At 42.7% G+C, this 18,892-nt stretch overlaps 1 protein-coding gene across 2 annotated transcripts in view; it reads left to right on the top strand.

Moving 5' to 3' along the window:
* The window catches only part of fam166b (family with sequence similarity 166 member B), a 76,853-nt gene that overhangs the window by 35,291 nt on the left and 22,670 nt on the right, over positions 1 to 18,892 (top strand). For both annotated transcript variants that reach the window (XM_039759152.1, XM_039759151.1), the window contains exon 2: positions 3,567 to 3,790. In XM_039759152.1, the coding sequence (XP_039615086.1) occupies positions 3,567 to 3,790 (224 nt within the window). The remainder of the gene's footprint in view (positions 1 to 3,566; positions 3,791 to 18,892) is intronic.

Genomic DNA, 18,892 nt, shown 5'->3' with positions numbered 1-18,892 from the left:
CTCACAGAATTTCAAAAGCTCTCTGGTCTCAGAATTAATCTGAATAAAAGTGTACTCTTTCCAGTGAATTCTCAAGCATATAATATTAGATTAGACACCCTACCTTTTATCATTGCAGAACAGTTTAAATACCTAGGGGTAAACATCACAAGTAAACATAAAGCTCTTTATCAACAAAATTTCGTCTCTGCATGGAAAAAATTAAACAAGACTTGCATAGATGGTCAACCCTTCATCTCACACTAGCTGGAAGAATTAACACTGTTAAGATGAATATTCTTCCTAAGCTCCTTTTTATTTCAAAACATACCAATATACATTAATAAATCATTCTTTAAGCAATTAGATTCAACAATAACCTCATTTATTTGGAATTCAAAACATCCACGCATCAAAAGAGCGACCCTACAAAGACAAAAGGCAGAAGGCGGCATGGCTCTACCTAACTTCCAGTTTTATTACTGGCGCAAATATACAGGATAAGAACCTGGACACAAATAGAAGAACATACACAGGCATGGACCGCAATAGAAGTAAAATCCTGCAGTACTTCTTTGTATTCCTTGCTCTGTGCTCCAATAAACACACGTTATCGGCAATACACTAATAACCCAATTGTGCTCCACTCACTTAGAATCTGGAACCAATGTAGAAAGCATTTTAAGACGGAGAAGCTTCTTCTGTGGCACCCTGCAAGAGAACCACCTCTTTCAACCTTCACAAACATATGCAGTTTTAATATCTGGAAAAATCTTGGAATTAACTTGCTTAGAGATCTTTATATAGACAACGTCTTTGCATCCTATGAACAATTACATTCCAAATTTAACATTCCAGCTACACATTTCTTTCACTATCTTCAAATCAGGAACTTTGTTAAACAGAACCTTCCAGATTTTCCTCATCTTGCACCCTCATCCACGCTGGAAAAATATTGCTCAATTTCAAGGATTAGACTCCATCTCTACAATATATAAAATCATTTTACAATCCCTTCCTTTCAAAGATCCAAGAGGACACTGGGAAAATGACCTCTCAATTAATATATCAGAAAAGGAGTGGAAAGTAGCAATGCAGAGAATTCACTCGAGCTCCATATGCGCAAAGCATACAATTATACAACTCAAAATTATATATCGAGCACATCTGTCTCGACTAAAACTCTCCAAAATGTTTCCAGGGCATGATCCAACCTGCGAACGTTGCAACCAAGCCCCAGCCTCACTGGGTCACATGTTCTGGGCCTGCACCAAATTAACATTATTCTGGACAAAAATTTTTAATTACCTCTCAGACAGCCTTGGACTCACAATCCCTCCTAACCCATTAACAGCTGTGTTTGGGGTTCTTCCAGAGGGGCTTAAAGTGGAGAAGGACAAAAAAATTGTGATTGCATTCACTACACTGTTGGCACGCAGACTTATTCTGATAAACTGGAAGAACCCAAACTCTCCTCTTTTAAGTCAGTGGGAAACTGATGTGTTATATTATTTGAAATTGGAAAAAATCAAATACTCAGTTAGAGGATCTGTACAGACTTTTTTCAAAACATGGCAGGATCTAATCAGTAATATTTTAAAATAAGTTTATAAAGCACAGAGAATTTATTAATTTAGGTATTTTTACAAGCCTTAAATTTTACACCGTTTGGCTTGCTCTCTCTCTCAGGGGTGGGGATCGATCTGTTCTTAACATAATTCTTTTTTTTTGTAAAAACTTGATTGCTATGTATTGATTGTAATAAAATTAATTAAAAAAAAAAAGAAGAAGAAAAGCAGGAAAGAGTTAAGAAGAGAGAAAAGAAAAGCAAAAAAGATAAAAAGAAAAACGTACTTCAAAGGTCAGCGCACGGGAAGCATTAACGCAGTGGAGAAGGGGTTGAAAAAGCAAGGAAAGGCGAGATTGCCACAACGAAAAGAATTCAATGAGGTGGAAAAGAGCATTCTGACATCATCCGAGTTGATCCGCAGCAAAGTTAAAGGTAAAGCTGTAAACCCGGTAGAGAAGGGTCAGAAGAAAAGCATGAAATTGGAGAGTAGTAAGAGGGATGAGCAGCAGAAGCCGAAGAAGAAAAGTGGAGGGTGATTACTCGAAACGAGGAGGCAGGCACTCCTGGAAGTTAATGCTGAAGAGGACAGGGAAATCAAAAGGCTGGAAAAACAGCTAGGACTGAACAAGCGCAAGAACAAAAAGAGTCTGCCCCGTCTTTCATGGCAGATAGTCTGGACTACGTCTTGGGGATCCTGGAACCGGGGGCTGCCAGTTCGGGGTTGTATGAGAGTGATGAGGAAACTGAGGCAATCGGTGGGACACTGAATGAACTTGTGGGTGATGGCTATGACCAGAAAGAGTCTGAGGATTCGGAAATGAAATCTGACCCTGAGGAGTCAGAATTGTCAGAGAATTAGCAGACAGGGGAATCTGATGTTGACGAATGGGAAGAATCTAAGCGGGAAGATTCAGCTCCATCAGAAGAAGAACAGAACATTCTAACAACAACATGTAAACAAGAAGAAAGTAAGGGCTTTCACAGTGCCCAAGGAGAAAGTGAAGATATTGAAATGGTACAGAAATGTTAAGTAAATAGTAACGATTTGAGATTTAACAAGATTTAAGCTTTGAATTGAACTTTTCTTAACATTAATTTTGTCTTTTTTTGCTATTTTAATTTTGTTTAATTCTGTTTTACTATGAAACTTAACTAAACTTTTAAAAAACGAAGATATTTTGTCTGTGGAATCATTTCTGCGTGTCAGTCTTTTGTTGAATCCCATTTTTTGAGCTGAAGCTGCTGAACTTTGTTAATTTTGGGAAAACACAGCTACATTTTCGTCAGAAAACTGTATGCTTATTCCATCTCATGAGTAGAAAATGGGTCTTTCAAGTCCCTCTTTACTGGGACCTGTTCTTACCACAACTAAGCTTATTATCACACATTTTCTCTTTTATAGTAAGAAGGTTCTATCTCTTACAAACTTATTGGGGGAAAAGACTATACCATAAGTTATGACCATACAAAGAAATTTATATTCTATTCAAATTAAGCAAACATTAATATGAGTTTAACTCAAAACTTTAACTTTCTAAGATTGGCTCTTATAGTTAGCATGATTTTGTAATTACCTGTTACTGAAAAAAAATCTTCCCATTGACATGTTATTCCAACCAACAGGACAATATTGTAAGAGTGACATCTGATTGGATATTGTTTTATTTACCTAAGGTAACATGCTGAAATTCAGATTTCCTTAATTGATAAAGATTTTAAAAAATCAATTTTCCTAATACTTTGTTTGCTTACTCTGGACAAATTTAGACCTGACAGGTTTGGAATATTTTTAGTAGGCCTTCACTGTGCCAATTTTTTTCTTTTACAATACCAAGAGCAATGTTGCACATCATATTCAAAATGTGGTCTCCAAGCAGAAATACATTTTATGTATATCCTAATGAAAATCTCACTTAGTGTTTGTCAGGTGCTTGCTACAAAACTAGGAAGAGTGGTATTGGTTCAAACTGTATTTTACTTTTTACTTTCAGTGATAAAGAGTATAATGTCATTTTAGGTATGGTGGCTACTGTCCACAGCTGAAGTACACAGTGGGGAATACTTATGGCAGACTAACTGCACGTCTTCTCACAAGTCCAGAGGTCAGGCATTCCAAGCGCCTTGTGCTGCAGTCTAGTCCAATCCAGCTTCCTGAACTGGAAAATAAAGCTCATGAACAGATATGGAACAGCCAGAAGAACAAACAAAAGTATTCCCTGAAGCTGATTCCTGGATATACAGGTCAGTAGGAGAAGGCCAGAGTATAAGTAGCTCTTTGTCAATTAAAAAAATCAAATGGTTAACTTAACATGTCATGCATATACTCTTAGGAAAACTAGTCTTAAATTACAAAGTAGAAATAGAGACAAGGTCATAATCAAAATTAGTCTGTGATTAATGTAATCAATACACAGTATATTGCACCTGGTGATTTAATATATTTACTTTTTAACTAATTAATATTTAATACTAACTTATTAACTAATTTTAAATGACTTACACCATGCATTTGTGTGCAATTATAAAATTGTGCTCTGAAAATAATCCTCATTTGTAAGCTACCCTATAATCAGAAATGTTGCAGCAAAAACAAATTTGAATTTTGGTTATAGAACCTGTTAGTTAATTTTTTGAATATATCAGTGTAACTGGGGAAAATTGAGGGTTAATGTATTTAATGTGTCTCATCCCTTATAGTAACATAAACTTGTTATAATACTTTGCCATGGAATTCTATTTAAAATGTATTGAAATAATTTGGTCACAAATGCAGTACAGTTTTGTTTGTGTTTAATGTGTGAAGTGTGAAACATTCATACTGCTACAGCATACAACTGAGACAGGTTTCATATAGAGCTGAGAGAGAGACAGAGGGATAGACAGCAGTGTTACCGGTGGCGAGGGAGGCAGTTTTCCTCAAAGAGAACCCATATTACACAAAAGGATGCTTTATGTAACAGAGAGAGAGAGAGAGAGAGAGAGAGAGACGAAAGAGGACAGACAACCTCTTTGCTGATTGGAAGGTAGTACATGATTCAAGGTTGGGAGAATGGGATTGTGTTAGCCTTTGAGGACATGAAGCAGCTGAGCTGCCTTAGAGTCACTGCCCTTTAAATACACTGAGAGCTCGATGTTGTAGGGACACAAGTGGCTGCCATATTGAGTTCAAGTCTATTGTAACTTTAGTGAAGCAAGTGTCACTACTTCTCACAGAAGTAAATTGTAGAGGGGCTTTAAAGTTGGGATGAAGGCTCACTACTAGGAGGAAGAGGATAGGTTTATGAGAGACATTAGATAGGAAATGGGAAATAATGTAATCAATACACATTATATTGCACCTGGCTAGCTCGCATGGTATTTAGAAGGTGAACAAGTGGATAAATTAAAAACACTTTTTTGCTTTGTGTGTGCTGGAAAATAGAGCCATTATCCCCATGTTATTTTTGTACAAGGTGGCACAAGTGAAATTGTCATTTTATTACTCAAAATGCCCCATCTAGACAATAGTTCTCAAATTTTATTCCTCTGTAGTCCTCAGTATAATGTGAATATGAGAGTGCCCACACACATTATATTTACCCTTTTGTTCTTCTGCTGCAGTCTTGACTAAGGTGAGCATTGTGAAACATACATTTATGAATAAAATCATATTTGCTTCAAGTGCCATAACAGCTTTTATTTTTTTTTAAATAATAATGCATAATTAGGAAGCCATTAGAAGAAACGGCTTTTGTCTTTTCATGATATAAAAATAATTTTACTAATGCCTGAATTTCTTAATCATAACATAAAAGGAGTAGAAATATATCAGGATAAATATTAACCAGCAATCACCCAAATACTGAATTTGTCACTACAGATATTGTTGATAACAAAAGGTGATCGCTAATCACTGGGCTTAAGTAAGAATTTTCAAATTAAGCAAAAACTGTTTAAGTATTCCTAAAAACAAAGAATCAAAATTTTTTTTCAATGCCGAATTTGTTACTGCAGACATTTCTTAATAACTTAATTACAGAAACTACTTTGCTATACCCTAAATTCAGCACAGGAATATTTCCAACAGTGAGAGATATTTACTGTAACACAAGTGGAAGAGCAAATGCATTTTCTCTCCACATAAAACAGTCAAGTCAGCAGAAAAGAAAAAAGAATCATGTTGACGGTGGCAGCAGTCAGGTAAGCTGAGGAAGAGTGGCCAGCCGTAAATCCTTTTTAGCTTTAAAAAGTAAGTGGAGCTGTAGCAGTGGCACGTGTTGACCTCATCTCCTTCATTGGACTGTCATATCTTTGGCATCATGCTAAAACACTGAAGTATAACAGTGTGGAGTATTATTTTCTTTTCACTTTTTCTTGATGGGTCATTGTGAGCAGTCCATTCCTGTTCTAAATAGAGACAGAGTGGTGGCTCTGAGGCTAAAGATCTGCTGTTTTGAATCCCCATCACTGCCAAAAGAGATCCTACTCTGCTGGGCACTTGAGCAAGGCCCTTAACCTTCAATTGCTCCAGGGACACTGAACAATGCCTGACCCTAAGGGATATGTGAAAACCAAGTAATTTCCTTCGGTATTAATAAAGTTTAAAAAAAAATACAGATTAGAAGTACTGCTGCACTATAGGTGAAATTAATTTTAAAGGGGGTTGGTATTACTACAGGATGAGTGGAACTCATCAGATTCATTATTGGATTGGCTTACTCTAGCACCTTAAGCTTAACACACACAAATCCTATGCATTTGAGTCACTCATTTGAACTTCACACACAGAGCTACTATCCACACAAGTATGAGGAGGGCCAGTAGAGCACCTCTTCTTATTTACACTAAGAGTACTGGAACCTTTTCTTAGCATACAGGTTGTCACAAGAATAGACTGGAGTCATAAAAAGGTTTGGGGCAGCCAACCATATGTTTCCTGGGTGCAAAATTAGTTTAAATGGTATACAGGTTTGAGTCCAAGACAGAATTGATTTGCTGGCATAAAGATGGAAGCTTTAAAGGAGAGCGGAGGAAGTGTCGTCACCTTTGGGGCTGGAACAGGACATGGTGTCATTAAGGCTGGGACTGGAAGAGATGCCATCGGGGCCAGGGACAATTTCTCGTAACTGATCTGCAGAGAAGCAGCAGAAAACAAAACGTTAGTGCACTCAGCACCTGTCTGGCATGGAGTTGCTCTCATTCAGGCCCTTTAGCTTCCTCCCATGTGCACATGTGTGACAAGCCCCCTCAGCCCAGACACATTGGGTCAGGCATTCCTGACCGAGACATCACAAACCCAAGAAAGTGCATCAGCATTGGCATGGAGAGAACTTCAACGATAAACAAATGAAAACTTGTATGGCTGTAGGTCAAGAAACCACTTGGTGATCCGCGGATTTGATTCCTTGTGTAGGGCCATCCACTGTAACAATGCATAATCTGTAACAAGGGTGAACATTTTAGCCCAAGAGGTAGTACCTCAGCTGTATAATCACCCATTTGATCATCAAAGCCTCTCTTTCCACTGCCACATACCTGGTTTCTTGTTGCAACAGTTTCCGGCTTGAGAAGATAACAGGGTTTTCAACGCCATCGACGCTCAGGGTCAGCACGGCACCCAGACCTGTGTCTAAAGCGTCCGTCTGGAGAATTAAAGGTAAAGAAAAGTTTAGAGCTTTCAAGACTGGTGCTGAAGTAAGGGCCTATTTCCATACCACATTGTTTGGGGCCCTCTTCTTTGTCAGATCAGTCAAGAGTGCTGCTCTCTCAGAGAATCGAGGTACAAACCGGCAGTAGTACCCCACTAAGTTGAGAAAGGATTGGACCTGCCGCTTGGTTTATGGACTGGGCCATTTCAATATGGCATCTACTTTGGAGCGCTTCACAGTTTCCCAACCCACCAGGTAGCCTTAATACCTAAGAAGCATTTCTTGGGATTAATCCTAAGTCCAGCCTCACCAAGTGTCTGTAATACCGCTTGGACCTGCTGTAGGTGTTCCTCCCACGTGCTGGAATAGATGACCAGGTCATTCAGGTGGGCAGCACTATATGAGTTATAAGGCCAGGGCACTTTATCCACCTGGTGCTGGAAGGTTGCAGGAGTCCCGTGTAACCCAAATGGAAGGACACAATACAGTAATCCCTTGCTATATCGCGCTTCGACTTTCGCGGCTTCACTCTATCGCGGATTTTAAATGTAAGCACATCTAAATATATATCACGGATTTTTCGCTGGTTCGCCGCTTTCTGCGGACAATGGGTCTTTTAATTTAGGTTACATGCTTCCTCAGTTTGATTGCCCAGTTGATTTCATACAAGGGACGCTATTGGCGGATGGCTTAGAAGCTACCCAATCAGAGCATGTATTACATATTAACTAAAACTCCTCAATGCTAAAAGATATGATTCCCGCGTGGCGCTTTGTTTTGTTTGCTTCTCTCTGTCTCTCTCTGCCTGACGGAGGGGGTGTGAGCAGAGGGGGCTGTTTACACACCGGCTGTTTGCCTAGAAGATAGGACGCTCTCTACAAAATGCCGCTTTATCGCGGTGCTTCTGTATACTTAAAAGTATGTATTGATTTTTTGATTGTTTGCTTTTCTTAGCGAGGGCTCTCTCTGACATTATCTGCTCTTCACGGTGCTCCTTTGAAGATAAGATATGTTTGCATTCTTTTAATTGTGAGAAAGAACTGCCATCTCTGTCTTGTAATGAAGCACAGTTTAAACGTTTGGCTAAAGGGTGTTATTTCATGTCTAGAGGGCTCTAATAATGTTAATAGTGTGGGAGAGTTTATAAGGGCTTAAAATATATAAAAATAACCGCATAAACATATGGTTTCTACTTCGCGGAAATTCATTTATCGCGGCAGAGTCTGGAACGGATTAACCGCGATAAACGAGGGTTGACTGTACTGCTAGTGACCACTAGGGGTGCTAAATGCAGTCTTAAGTTTTGCGGAGTCCATTAAAGGAACCTGCCAGAACCCCTTTGTCATGTCAAGAATGGTGAAATATTTAGCCTGTCCTAGTCTCAAGTCATCCATTCGTGGCATTAGATAGGCATCAAACTGGGAGACTTGATTGATTTGATTAAGATGGTAGTCATTGCTAAAATTCCACCTTCCATCAGGCTTACTGACTAAGATGATGGTATTGGACCAGGGACTATGACTTCCCTCTATTGCTCCTAGTTCCAGCATGCTCTTGATCTCCACACATTCCACACGTTGCCTCGGGAAGGCGATATGGGCATTCTTGAACTATAAACCCGGGTTCTGTCACAATATCGTTCGCAATCAGAGAAGTCCTTCTGGGTGTTTCACACACTACCTCCAGGATGGACAGGAAAACTGCTTCCAGCTCCTGCCTCTGTTTGGGACTTAAATCTGCACCGAAGTTAACCCTTAAACCGCTGGAACCTGTTATAGTTGGTCCCCAATGCAAATTGCCAGCACGCCAAGTCAAATCAAGTTGGGGAGCATGCATTGGTACAGTGCATTGCCGCACACACTACACAATGTAACAACTCAGGATCCCAGTTGGCAACCCCCATGCAGACACACGGTCCAGTCCCACCCTCCGGAAATGACCCTCTATCTGCCGGTGTCACGTGGGCGACCTCTTGGCCTGGTCCAGCCACTTGGGTCTCTAGCAATGAGGATCTTACGAGCTGGATCACCCTCGGGGAAACGCGCCACATGGCCGTAGTGCCATAACTGACGCTTCCTTACAATGCAGGTAATGTGCCTCATTTGGGACTCCATGAGCAATCGCTCATTCGACACAAAGTCAAACCAACGGTACCCAAGGATTTTCTGGAGAGACACAGTACCAAATGAGACAAATCTTCGTCTCAGGTCACTGGATAGCGTCCATGTCTCATAACCATATAGCAAGACGGGAAGCACTAGGACTCTAAAGACTTGGACCTTTGTCCTTTTGCATAGATATTGGGAGCGCCACACACCCCTTTTCAGCGACCTCATGACCCCCCATGCTCTCCCAAACCGTCTACTGACTTCATAGGAAGAGACACCATGTCACTGCCAAGGTAAGTAAACCTCTCGACAAGGTCGACACTCTCTCCACAAACAGACACACTGCTGATGGCTGTGCCCAAGAGGTCATTAAACGCCTGGATCTTGGTTTTTATCCAGGACACTCGCAAGCCCAGACACTCAGACTCCTCGCTCAGTCTCTCGAGCACCCCGATTGGAGCCTCCATTGACTCTGCAAAGATCACAGCATCGTAAGCAAAGTCAAGATCCATGAATCTTTCTTCACCAACAGATGTCCCACAACTGCTGGACCCCAAAGACCTTGCCCAACACCCAGTCCATACAAGCATTGAACAGAGTAGGAGCAAGAACACACCCCTGACGAACCCCAGAATCGAGTATATTCCGTGACGTACATTTATTGAACAGCGCAACCAGCTATAGTCACTTCCCAGTGCAATTTGTTAGCATACCGGAGCTGATCAGTCAGTGCCGTATATTCTTTGAGCAGCCAGCTCACGACCACTGCTGCCCCCTGCAGCACTGCTGCATCACTGTCCCTGGGATTCAGCCGCTGCACTAGACTAGCCTGCAAGCATCAGCTTTTACCTCTGTGTGCTTGCATGCAGCCAGTTCAAGCGCAGCTGCCTCTGTGATTTATCGAATTTCATCAATGGCCTCAGTTACACCTTGTAAATATTATTTCAGTAGTTTTTTTAATAGTTTATACAGTTCATCGGCAGTGTGTAAAATGATCATTGTTGCAGTAATTGTGATGCTCTTTACATGAAAAAAAATGTGTTGCATTAAAATTTCACATTTTCTTTGTGAATTGTGACGTTTACTTAAAAAGTGCAGCAAAAATGTATTTGGCATCCAGGGATGCATTAACTCCCAAGTACAGGTAAAATTCCGTTACAATAAATATCTTTACAATTACATTTTCATTACAACGAAGTATTTTTATGGTCCTGACAGTTACCCTATATGACATGCGTCTATAGAATTCTTGTTACTATGAAATACATTCAGCATATACTTTCATTACAATGAAGTGCCCAAAAGACCTTGAAATACCTGAATGAATCATCCACAGATAAGTTCTGTGGCTGCAGCTCAGTTGTACACAACGATCCCCCAAACAGAAACATTGTAATTTTTTTTCTTTCTTCGAACTTTCCTTGTACTTTTTTTTTTTGCTACTCTTGTTTTCTGTGGTTTTCAGTGATCCCTTTTGCTTATTGCTCGTCCACATTTATAAAACACCCATTGAAATTTAACTCATTGTGACCCTCCTATAGAAATGGCAGACACGAAAAAACAATAACAGTTGTGAACGATAGGGGGCGCTCTCGCTCCCTTGAACCCCTGTCCACGACTCCAGACACCAGGTAAAAGTCCTCAAGTTGACTTTATTTTGTCGCCACAGTGCACAAAGCACACTCTCCACCACAATTCTCATTAAACTCACAATACAATCAATAATAAACAATCCTCCAGCTCCCAGATGCGTTGCCACCCTTCCACCCAGCTCAGCTCAATAGTCCACAAGTCCTTATTCCTTCCGGGTCAGGGTAAATAGTCCCTTTCTTCAACCCAGAAGTCCGTCGCTCTTCCTGTGACGAACCTCCGGGTCACAGGGCACGAAGAAGCCCTCGGTCCTCCCTGCAGCTCCCTCCTGTGTCCCCCACGGCATCCAGCAGGGCTTTGCATAAAAACTCCAATGTCCATGATGCCCTGCTGGTCTTCTGGGGACCTCCACGCTGCAAGGAGGGCTCCACCTGGCGGCTTGGGGGTATTGGCCGGGATAAATGGCCGGCCATCCATTACAGTATTCCCCCAGCGCGAATTATTATTCGGGCGGCCTGCCCCGAGAGGAAGTCTTCCTCAAGAGGACGTCCTGGTTGAGCCTTGATTAAAACGAACATCTTGGTCCCTGGAGAACCTAGGGGGAATATTATTCCAAATTGACATCTTGTCCCCCTCTCTCCAAGGACAGTTCCGCCAAATATGGCCCAAGCTTCGGCACCCATAACACTGCCTCTGTCCTCCTGGTATTCTTCCCCTACGGGACTGAAAACAATAAGGAACTGTTAGGTCCGCCCCTTGTGTTGGGAGAGAACCCCCTGCCGCCTCTACTGGTGCTTTTTCTCTTTTTGCTTCTTTCCCTTTCTTGTCAGGAGACCCCCGTTTTATTTTCGGGATCTCCTGCTTAATCTGGGGCTTGTCCACAGTCTGAGTCTCTCTATTAAGTAGAGAGAGACCCTATACTGTCTGCGCCCCTCTTGATTTACAAATTACCAGCGGCGGCGTCTTCAGGGCTGCCTCGTTCCGGGAGTCAGCACTGTCTAGCTGCCCCGGATCGATTAGCCCTTCCGCACCACTCGGTTAACGTATCGACCTCTCTTGTAGGGCACGCTGTGTATTGGCACCCGCTACTTATTAAACGCGGGCCCGGATCAGACCGCATCCCTCTATTATGTACGATACGGGTCTCGCTTACCTGTATCGCCGCATCATTCATTACGGGAGGCTCCCCACCAAATCGCCGCACGTAGGCCCTCACCTTCTCCAACGGCTCTCTGGCTGCCTCTCCCAAATCCCCGACGATCTTTTCAATGGTCGTCAGGACCTGCAAGACACTCGCTACTGGCTCGATTAGTTTTTCGAGCTCCCGCAAGTTTATATAATTATTCATTTCGACCGGCAGAACACTCACTTCCTCGTTCGTGTTACCTGCCGACCGGGAGCCAATGAGCACGCCCGCTTCAGGCACGTGCTCTGGCGGGTCTCGCGGAGGCTTCTGGGATTTGGAGTTCTCAGAGGGTCGAGTTGCCTTCTTCGGCGAACTGCGGTCTGCCTTTAATATTTTTTCGACATCCCGATCAGCTACTTCCCGACCCTCCTTACCTTCTTGTGTGTTGAGCGATGCCTCGCTCGCCTCCCCCTTCCCTTTCGGATAGACCAAGTCCGTTCCTTCGGGCTTGAAGGTGCAAACAGCAGGACGCGGAGCTCCTCCTTCCCAGTATGCACCAGGTTTGCTACCGTGTCCTTCGTCGGCTGCCATCATGCGGAAGTCCATTTCTAGGTGCTCTGGCTTCGACAAGAGAAGGCCGTCTTCTTTGGGGCAGTCTCCTTTTCCCCTCGGAGCCTCCAGGTGGTCATCTCCAAGGTACATGCACGGGACAAGGTGAGAAATAATAAAAGGATTTTTAAAGTCGTTCCCGGCACGTACCTTAGAGGGATCATTGCTTCCTGGAGGTTTCTCCGACTTTAAGGCCTCTCCTTAACTCCTCCCGAGCGTCGGCCATTGCACCTACGGCACTCCCGCTGGCGTTGTCGCTTTGCTTGCCCTTCTTTTTTCCCATTTTGGACTCGGTTTTTTCGGGTTTTGGCGATGCTGTGGTGATTCCTGATTCTGTAGTCTTCTCGGGGTTTGTTATCCACAGAAATATTTTATTCAGGTCCTCTGCAAACGACCTGCCGACTACGCCACTGTGAACGATAGGGGGCGCTCTCGCTCCCTTGAACCCCTGTCCACGACTCCAGACACCAGGTAAAAGTCCTCAAGTTGACTTTATTTTGTCGCCACAGTGCACAAAGCACACTCTCCACCACAATTCTCATTAAACTCACAATACAATCAATAATAAACAATCCTCCAGCTCCCAGACGCGTTGCCACCCTTCCACCCAGCTCAGCTCAATAGTCCACAAGTCCTTATTCCTTCTGGGTCAGGGTAAATAGTCCCTTTCTTCAACCCAGAAGTCCGTCGCTCTTCCTGTGACGAACCTCCGGGTCACAGGGCACGAAGAAGCCCTCGGTCCTCCCTGCAGCTCCCTCCTGTGGCCCCCACGGCATCCAGCAGGGCTTTGCATAAAAACTCCAATGTCCATGATGCCCTGCTGGTCTTCTGGGGACCTCCACGCTGCAAGGAGGGCTCCACCTGGCGGCTTGGGGGTATTGGCCGGGATAAATGGCCGGCCATCCATTACACAGTTCATATTAGAATAAAAAACTTTACATTTTTCCGGCTCTCGATTCCAGCAAAAAGAAAAAAGACGCTGCCAGTGAATTTGGAATTTTGCTAATGACACTGTCAACTTTCTGGAAAGACCGAGCAAAAAAGAAGAAAAATCTCGGGTTGCAAAAGTATGCGAACTGCTATATTTGAAGATGTAGAAAAAGCAGTTTTTATGTGGTTCAATGATGCTCCTTTAAGAAACATTCTTACTAATGCAGCACTCATTCAAGAAAATGTGAGGTTTCTAAACTCTCTTGGGATCTCCCCCAACTGGACAACACGCCGAAGAGTCTGCGTCTGTGGAAGACTGTTTATCCATTGCCGGGGTAACAGCAGGCTCACAGCTCTGCTGCGGCTCTTCACTGAAGCAAACAAGAAAGATCACAATGGGTGATGCAAGAAACATTGTAAATGCAGGGAACAGTATTACTTGGCTACTAACCTAGCCACAACCCTGCCTGTCTGCTGTGTTTGTGTATAGCAGATCATGCTACAATAATCATGCTGTTCCTGTTTCAAGCTGAATAAAGCTGGTTTTGCTAAAGTACTGAGACTCAGCCTCATGTTTTGGGGCACAAAACAGGGACTTGTAGCGCAACCACAATCTTTTAGGATTTGGTTCTGTGACGCTTCACTGCAGCACTGTGAGCCTGCGGTTGCCCTGCCCCGGCAACAGACAAACAATCTTCCACAGATGCGGCAACTGTGCTTCAGGATGCACTTCAATGTATTGTTCCCGTTAGGTGGGGGGTGGGGGGATCCCAAAAGAGTTCAGAAACCTCACAATATGAAGAAAAAGTAAAGGATTCGGCTTCTGATTGATAACTCACTGGTCAACAACCATTTTGCTACTGGGATTTTTTCACCTGTACTTTAATAAATTTCACTTGCTGACTCAAAATCTGAAAACTGTTTTCGTTCAGCATGTCCCATTTTTTAGTTATGATGTTCCAGGTCTTGGACAACTAGGGTGATTGAACAGTAAAAGCGATGCGTTTCAGCATTTAAGAAATAAGTTTGGTCTTGAGAAAAGTTAAACTAAAATGAAGAAAGGTGTTTTTGTTGGCTCTGAAATCCGTGAACTGATGCTTGACGATGTGTTTAAAAGGAAACTGAAGCCCACTAAATCAGCACCCTCATTTGTGCAGGTTGTCCAGAATTTTCTTGACAGTCACAGAGCAGAGAATTATACAGTACTAACCTTGTGGAGAATATGGTGAAAGTATATTAGCTTACGGGAGCCAGAATGTCACTGAAGACACATTTTTTTACATTCTCATCTTGACTTTTTTCCACCAAATCTAAGCGATGTCAGAGATAAGCATGGGGAAAGATTTCATCAAGATATATATTTATTTGGCACGGACATGTTTGCATGCACTTTTTGTGGCATTACACATGTATTTTTTGAGCATGTCCGTGCCAAATAAATAACATTCGACGTTTTGAAGAAATCATTTTATGACACGATTTACCTTTATTTATTTACTTACTTCCTAAAGCCTAAAGTCAAAAGTAGTGTGCAGAGGGCATGCTCAAAAATGTGTGTAATGCCACGAAACGTGCCTGCTGACACTTTAGTATGCAAGCAATGGTATGTGCATTCTTGCTCTGATGTAGAAGGGAGCTGAGTTTACCTCTGTTACAGCGTGTCTATGTGAAAACAGCAGTGTCAAATGCGGGGGTGGGGTGTGTTTGGGCTCGTGAACACGGCTGAGATAATAAAACTGACTAAAAAAAAAAAAGCTAACCTTTACAAGTATCATAAATTACACCGGCTGTTACAGACTGAAATCAAATGTATGTTTTTATTCTAAAATAGTAAGAATAAGAGCAGTTTACTTCTCAAAACAGAGTGGTGCAGGATCAAACTCGCGACCTTTTGATTCCCAGTCAGCAGCTGATTCTATTGCGCCACGGAGGCAGTCATAATAAATGGGTGTCAATGTCGCATGTTAAGGCGGCTTTCTGTTTCTGCAGTTATATTTTTGAATAAAAGCACAATTGTTGTGTTAGATTTGTACCTTTTGTGAAAGTATTTCTTTGATACTTCAGGCTTCATACATTATACAGTATATACTGCTCAAAAGAATTAAAGGAACACTTTTTAATCAGAGTATAGCATAAAGTCAATGAAACTTATGGGATATTAAGCTGGTCAGTTAAGTAGCAGAGGGGGTTGTTAATCAGTTTCAGCTGCTGTGGTGTTAATGAAATTAACAACAGATGCACTAGAGGGGCAACAATGAGATGACCCCAAAACAGGAATGGTTTAACAGGTGGAGGCCACTGACATTTTTCCCTCCTCATCCTTTCTGACTGTTTCTTCACTAGTTTTGCATTTGGCTACAGTCAGTGTCACTACTGGTAGCATGAGGCGATACCTGGACCCTACAGAGGTTGCACAGGTAGTCCACCTTCTCCAGGATGGCACATCAATACGTGTCATTGCCAGAAGGTTTGCTGTGTCTCCCTGCACAGTCTCAAGGGCATGGAGGAGATTCTAGGAGACAAGCAGTTACTCTAGGAGAGCTGGAGAGGGCCATAGAAGGTCCATAACCCATCAGCAGGACCAGTATCTGCTCCTTTGGGCAAGGAGGAACAGGATGAGCACTGCCAGAGCCCTACAAAATGACCTCCAGCAGGCCACTGGTGTGAATGTCTCTGACCAAACAACCAGAAAGACTTCATGAGGGTGACCCAAGGGCCCCATGTCCTCTAATGGGCCCTGAGCTCACTGCCCAGCAGCATGCAGCTCGATTGGCATTCGCCATAGAATACCAGAATTGGCAGATGCACCACTGGTGCCCTGTGCTTTACAGATGAGAGCAGGTTCACCCTGAGCACGTGACAGAAGTGAAAGGGTCTGGAGAAGCCATGGAGAACATTATGCTGCCTGTAACATCATTCAGCATGAGTAGTTTGGTGGTGGGTTAATGATTGTCTGGGGAGGCATATCCATGGAGGGTCACACAGACCGCTACAGGCTTGACAAAGGCACCTTGGCTGCCATTAGGTATCAGGATGAAATCCTTGGACTCATTGTCAGACCCTATGCTGGTACAGTGGCTCCTGGTGCACGACAATTCCTGGCCTCATGTGGTGAGAGTATGCAGGCAGTTTCTGGAGGATGAAGGAATTGATACCATTGACTGCCCACCACACTTTCCTGACCTAAATCCAATAGAACACCTCTGGGACATTATGTTTTGGTCCATCCAATTCCACCAGGTTGCACCTCAGACTGTCCAGGAGCTCAGTGATGCCCTGGTCCAGATCTGGGAGGAGATCCCCCACAACACCATCTGTCATCTCATTAGAAGCATGCACCAATGTTGTCAGGCATGTATACAAGAACACAGGGGCCATACAAAGTGCTGCGTACAATTTTGAGTTGCTGCAATTAAATTTTGGCAAAATTGACTAGCCTGCCACATAATTTATTCACTCTGATTTTTGGGGCGTCTTTAAATTCAGGGCTCTGTAGGTTGATCATTTTCATTTCCATCAAACGATGTGGCATCCTTTCGTTCCTAACACATTACCCAGTCTATATCAGTATAGATATCCAGGAGGATTTATTTTTCCCATTGAGATCTGATGTGTTTTCAAAGTGTTCCTTTAATTTTTTTGAGCAGTTTAGTTTATGCCTACATTTTGTCATCTACTAGTAGGATATAAAAAACGTTTCTGTTTTAACAATGTGTTTACACAGATTACTGTAGAAACGGAACAGACATGAAATGTGTGTGTCCAAATAACAATCTATTATTTCCACTCTAAAACTCCACTCCCAGAAAATCAATCAAGGCATGAGCTGGGAGAAGTTTGTGCAAGTCGGTGGGGGGATGGACTAGCCGGCTGCTTGCAGCCTGATTTTTATCAGCACATTTAGATGACAAAAGACCTTGGTGGAGAGCTGTGAACGATTTTAAGAAGCGATTTAAGGTGGGATGGATTTACGAGTTTTTTCGTAGGCTCTGTTAATTCTAGTGTTAATACGAAATATTCATTACAACAAAATATTTTTTTGGTCTCTGGCAGTTCGTTGTAACTGAATTTTACCTGTATGTGGCAGTTTAAGGTTATTGTTGTGAGCAAAGAGTGAGAGGGGCTGACTGGGGGAGGGATCGGGATCCCTATCCTTCCATAACTTCAGCAGATTTACATGATATACCCGCTCTCTTGGCCGATGATTGGGTTGTTTCACTAAATAGTCGACAGGTCTTTTCCTCTCCTTAACTTCATATGGACCTCGCGAGTGGGCTAGTAAGTGGTGGTAGGAACTAGTGGGAGGTAGGAACAAGAACCATGACCCGATCTCCTGGGTGGAATTCATGGATAGACGTGCCTTGTCGTAATATCGGGCCTCTGCTGCTTTGCCTCTTCTATGTAACTTTTAAGTAGGGGACGAATTTTCCCAAATCTATTGCTGATTGCGCAATATATTCTAATACTGTATGTTTGTAGAGGGAAGAGCCTCTTCTTCCCATTGACTTTTAAAATATCCAGTATCCAGGGTTGTTGTCCGTAGAATAATTCAAAAGGTGTGAACCCCGCAGAAGCTTGTGGGTCTTCTCGATATGCACAAAGGACGAGGGGGAGGATCTGATCCCAGTTCCTTCCGTCCTCGCTGATCACCTTGTGAAGATTTGTTTGAGAGTCTGATTAAACCTCTCCACTAGACAATCATTATGAGGATGATGCACAGCAGTCTTTAGGTACTTTATTTTAATAACTTGGCCAATTCCCTGAGCATCTCAGAGGTGAAAGGTGTCCCTTGATCCGTCAGGACTTCCTTAGGGATACCAACAAGAGCAAAGACCAGTACCAATTTTTGTGCGATGGCTTTAGACGTGGCTGAGCGCAATGGAACAGCATCGGGATATTGGATAGCATAACCCATGAGGTCTAAAATATATGTTCTATAGCACAGGGGTCCCACTAAGTCAGCGCTTCCCGATTGGGGTGGTGCGAGCAACTGTTGCTGGGGGAGCCAGAATCCATCGAGGAAGAAATATGAAAAACATTATTTGTACAAAATCTTAATTTATCTATCCATTCCTAAATAATTAAATGGGCAGGCTATTTCGTATCAGTGCAATACACTGCTTGTTAAAATGGATGAATTCCGCTCTTATGCGCACTTAGTGCTGCGTAGGTATTATGAACTATCGCAGGGGTGCCCAGCTCCAGTCCTGGAGGGCCGCAGTGTCTGCAGGTTTTCATTCTAACCCTTTTCTTAATTAATGACCTGTTTTTGCTGCTAATTAACTACTTTTGAATTAATTTTATTTGACTTGCTCTTGAAGACTCAGACACCTCAATTGTTTCTTTTTCCTTA

The sequence above is a fragment of the Polypterus senegalus genome, chromosome 7 (genome assembly GCF_016835505.1).
Source record: "Polypterus senegalus isolate Bchr_013 chromosome 7, ASM1683550v1, whole genome shotgun sequence".
Classification (NCBI taxonomy): Eukaryota; Metazoa; Chordata; class Cladistia; order Polypteriformes; family Polypteridae; genus Polypterus; species Polypterus senegalus.
The sequence above is the reverse complement of the archived record's forward strand: the minus strand, read 5'-3'. Positions and strand labels throughout refer to the sequence as shown.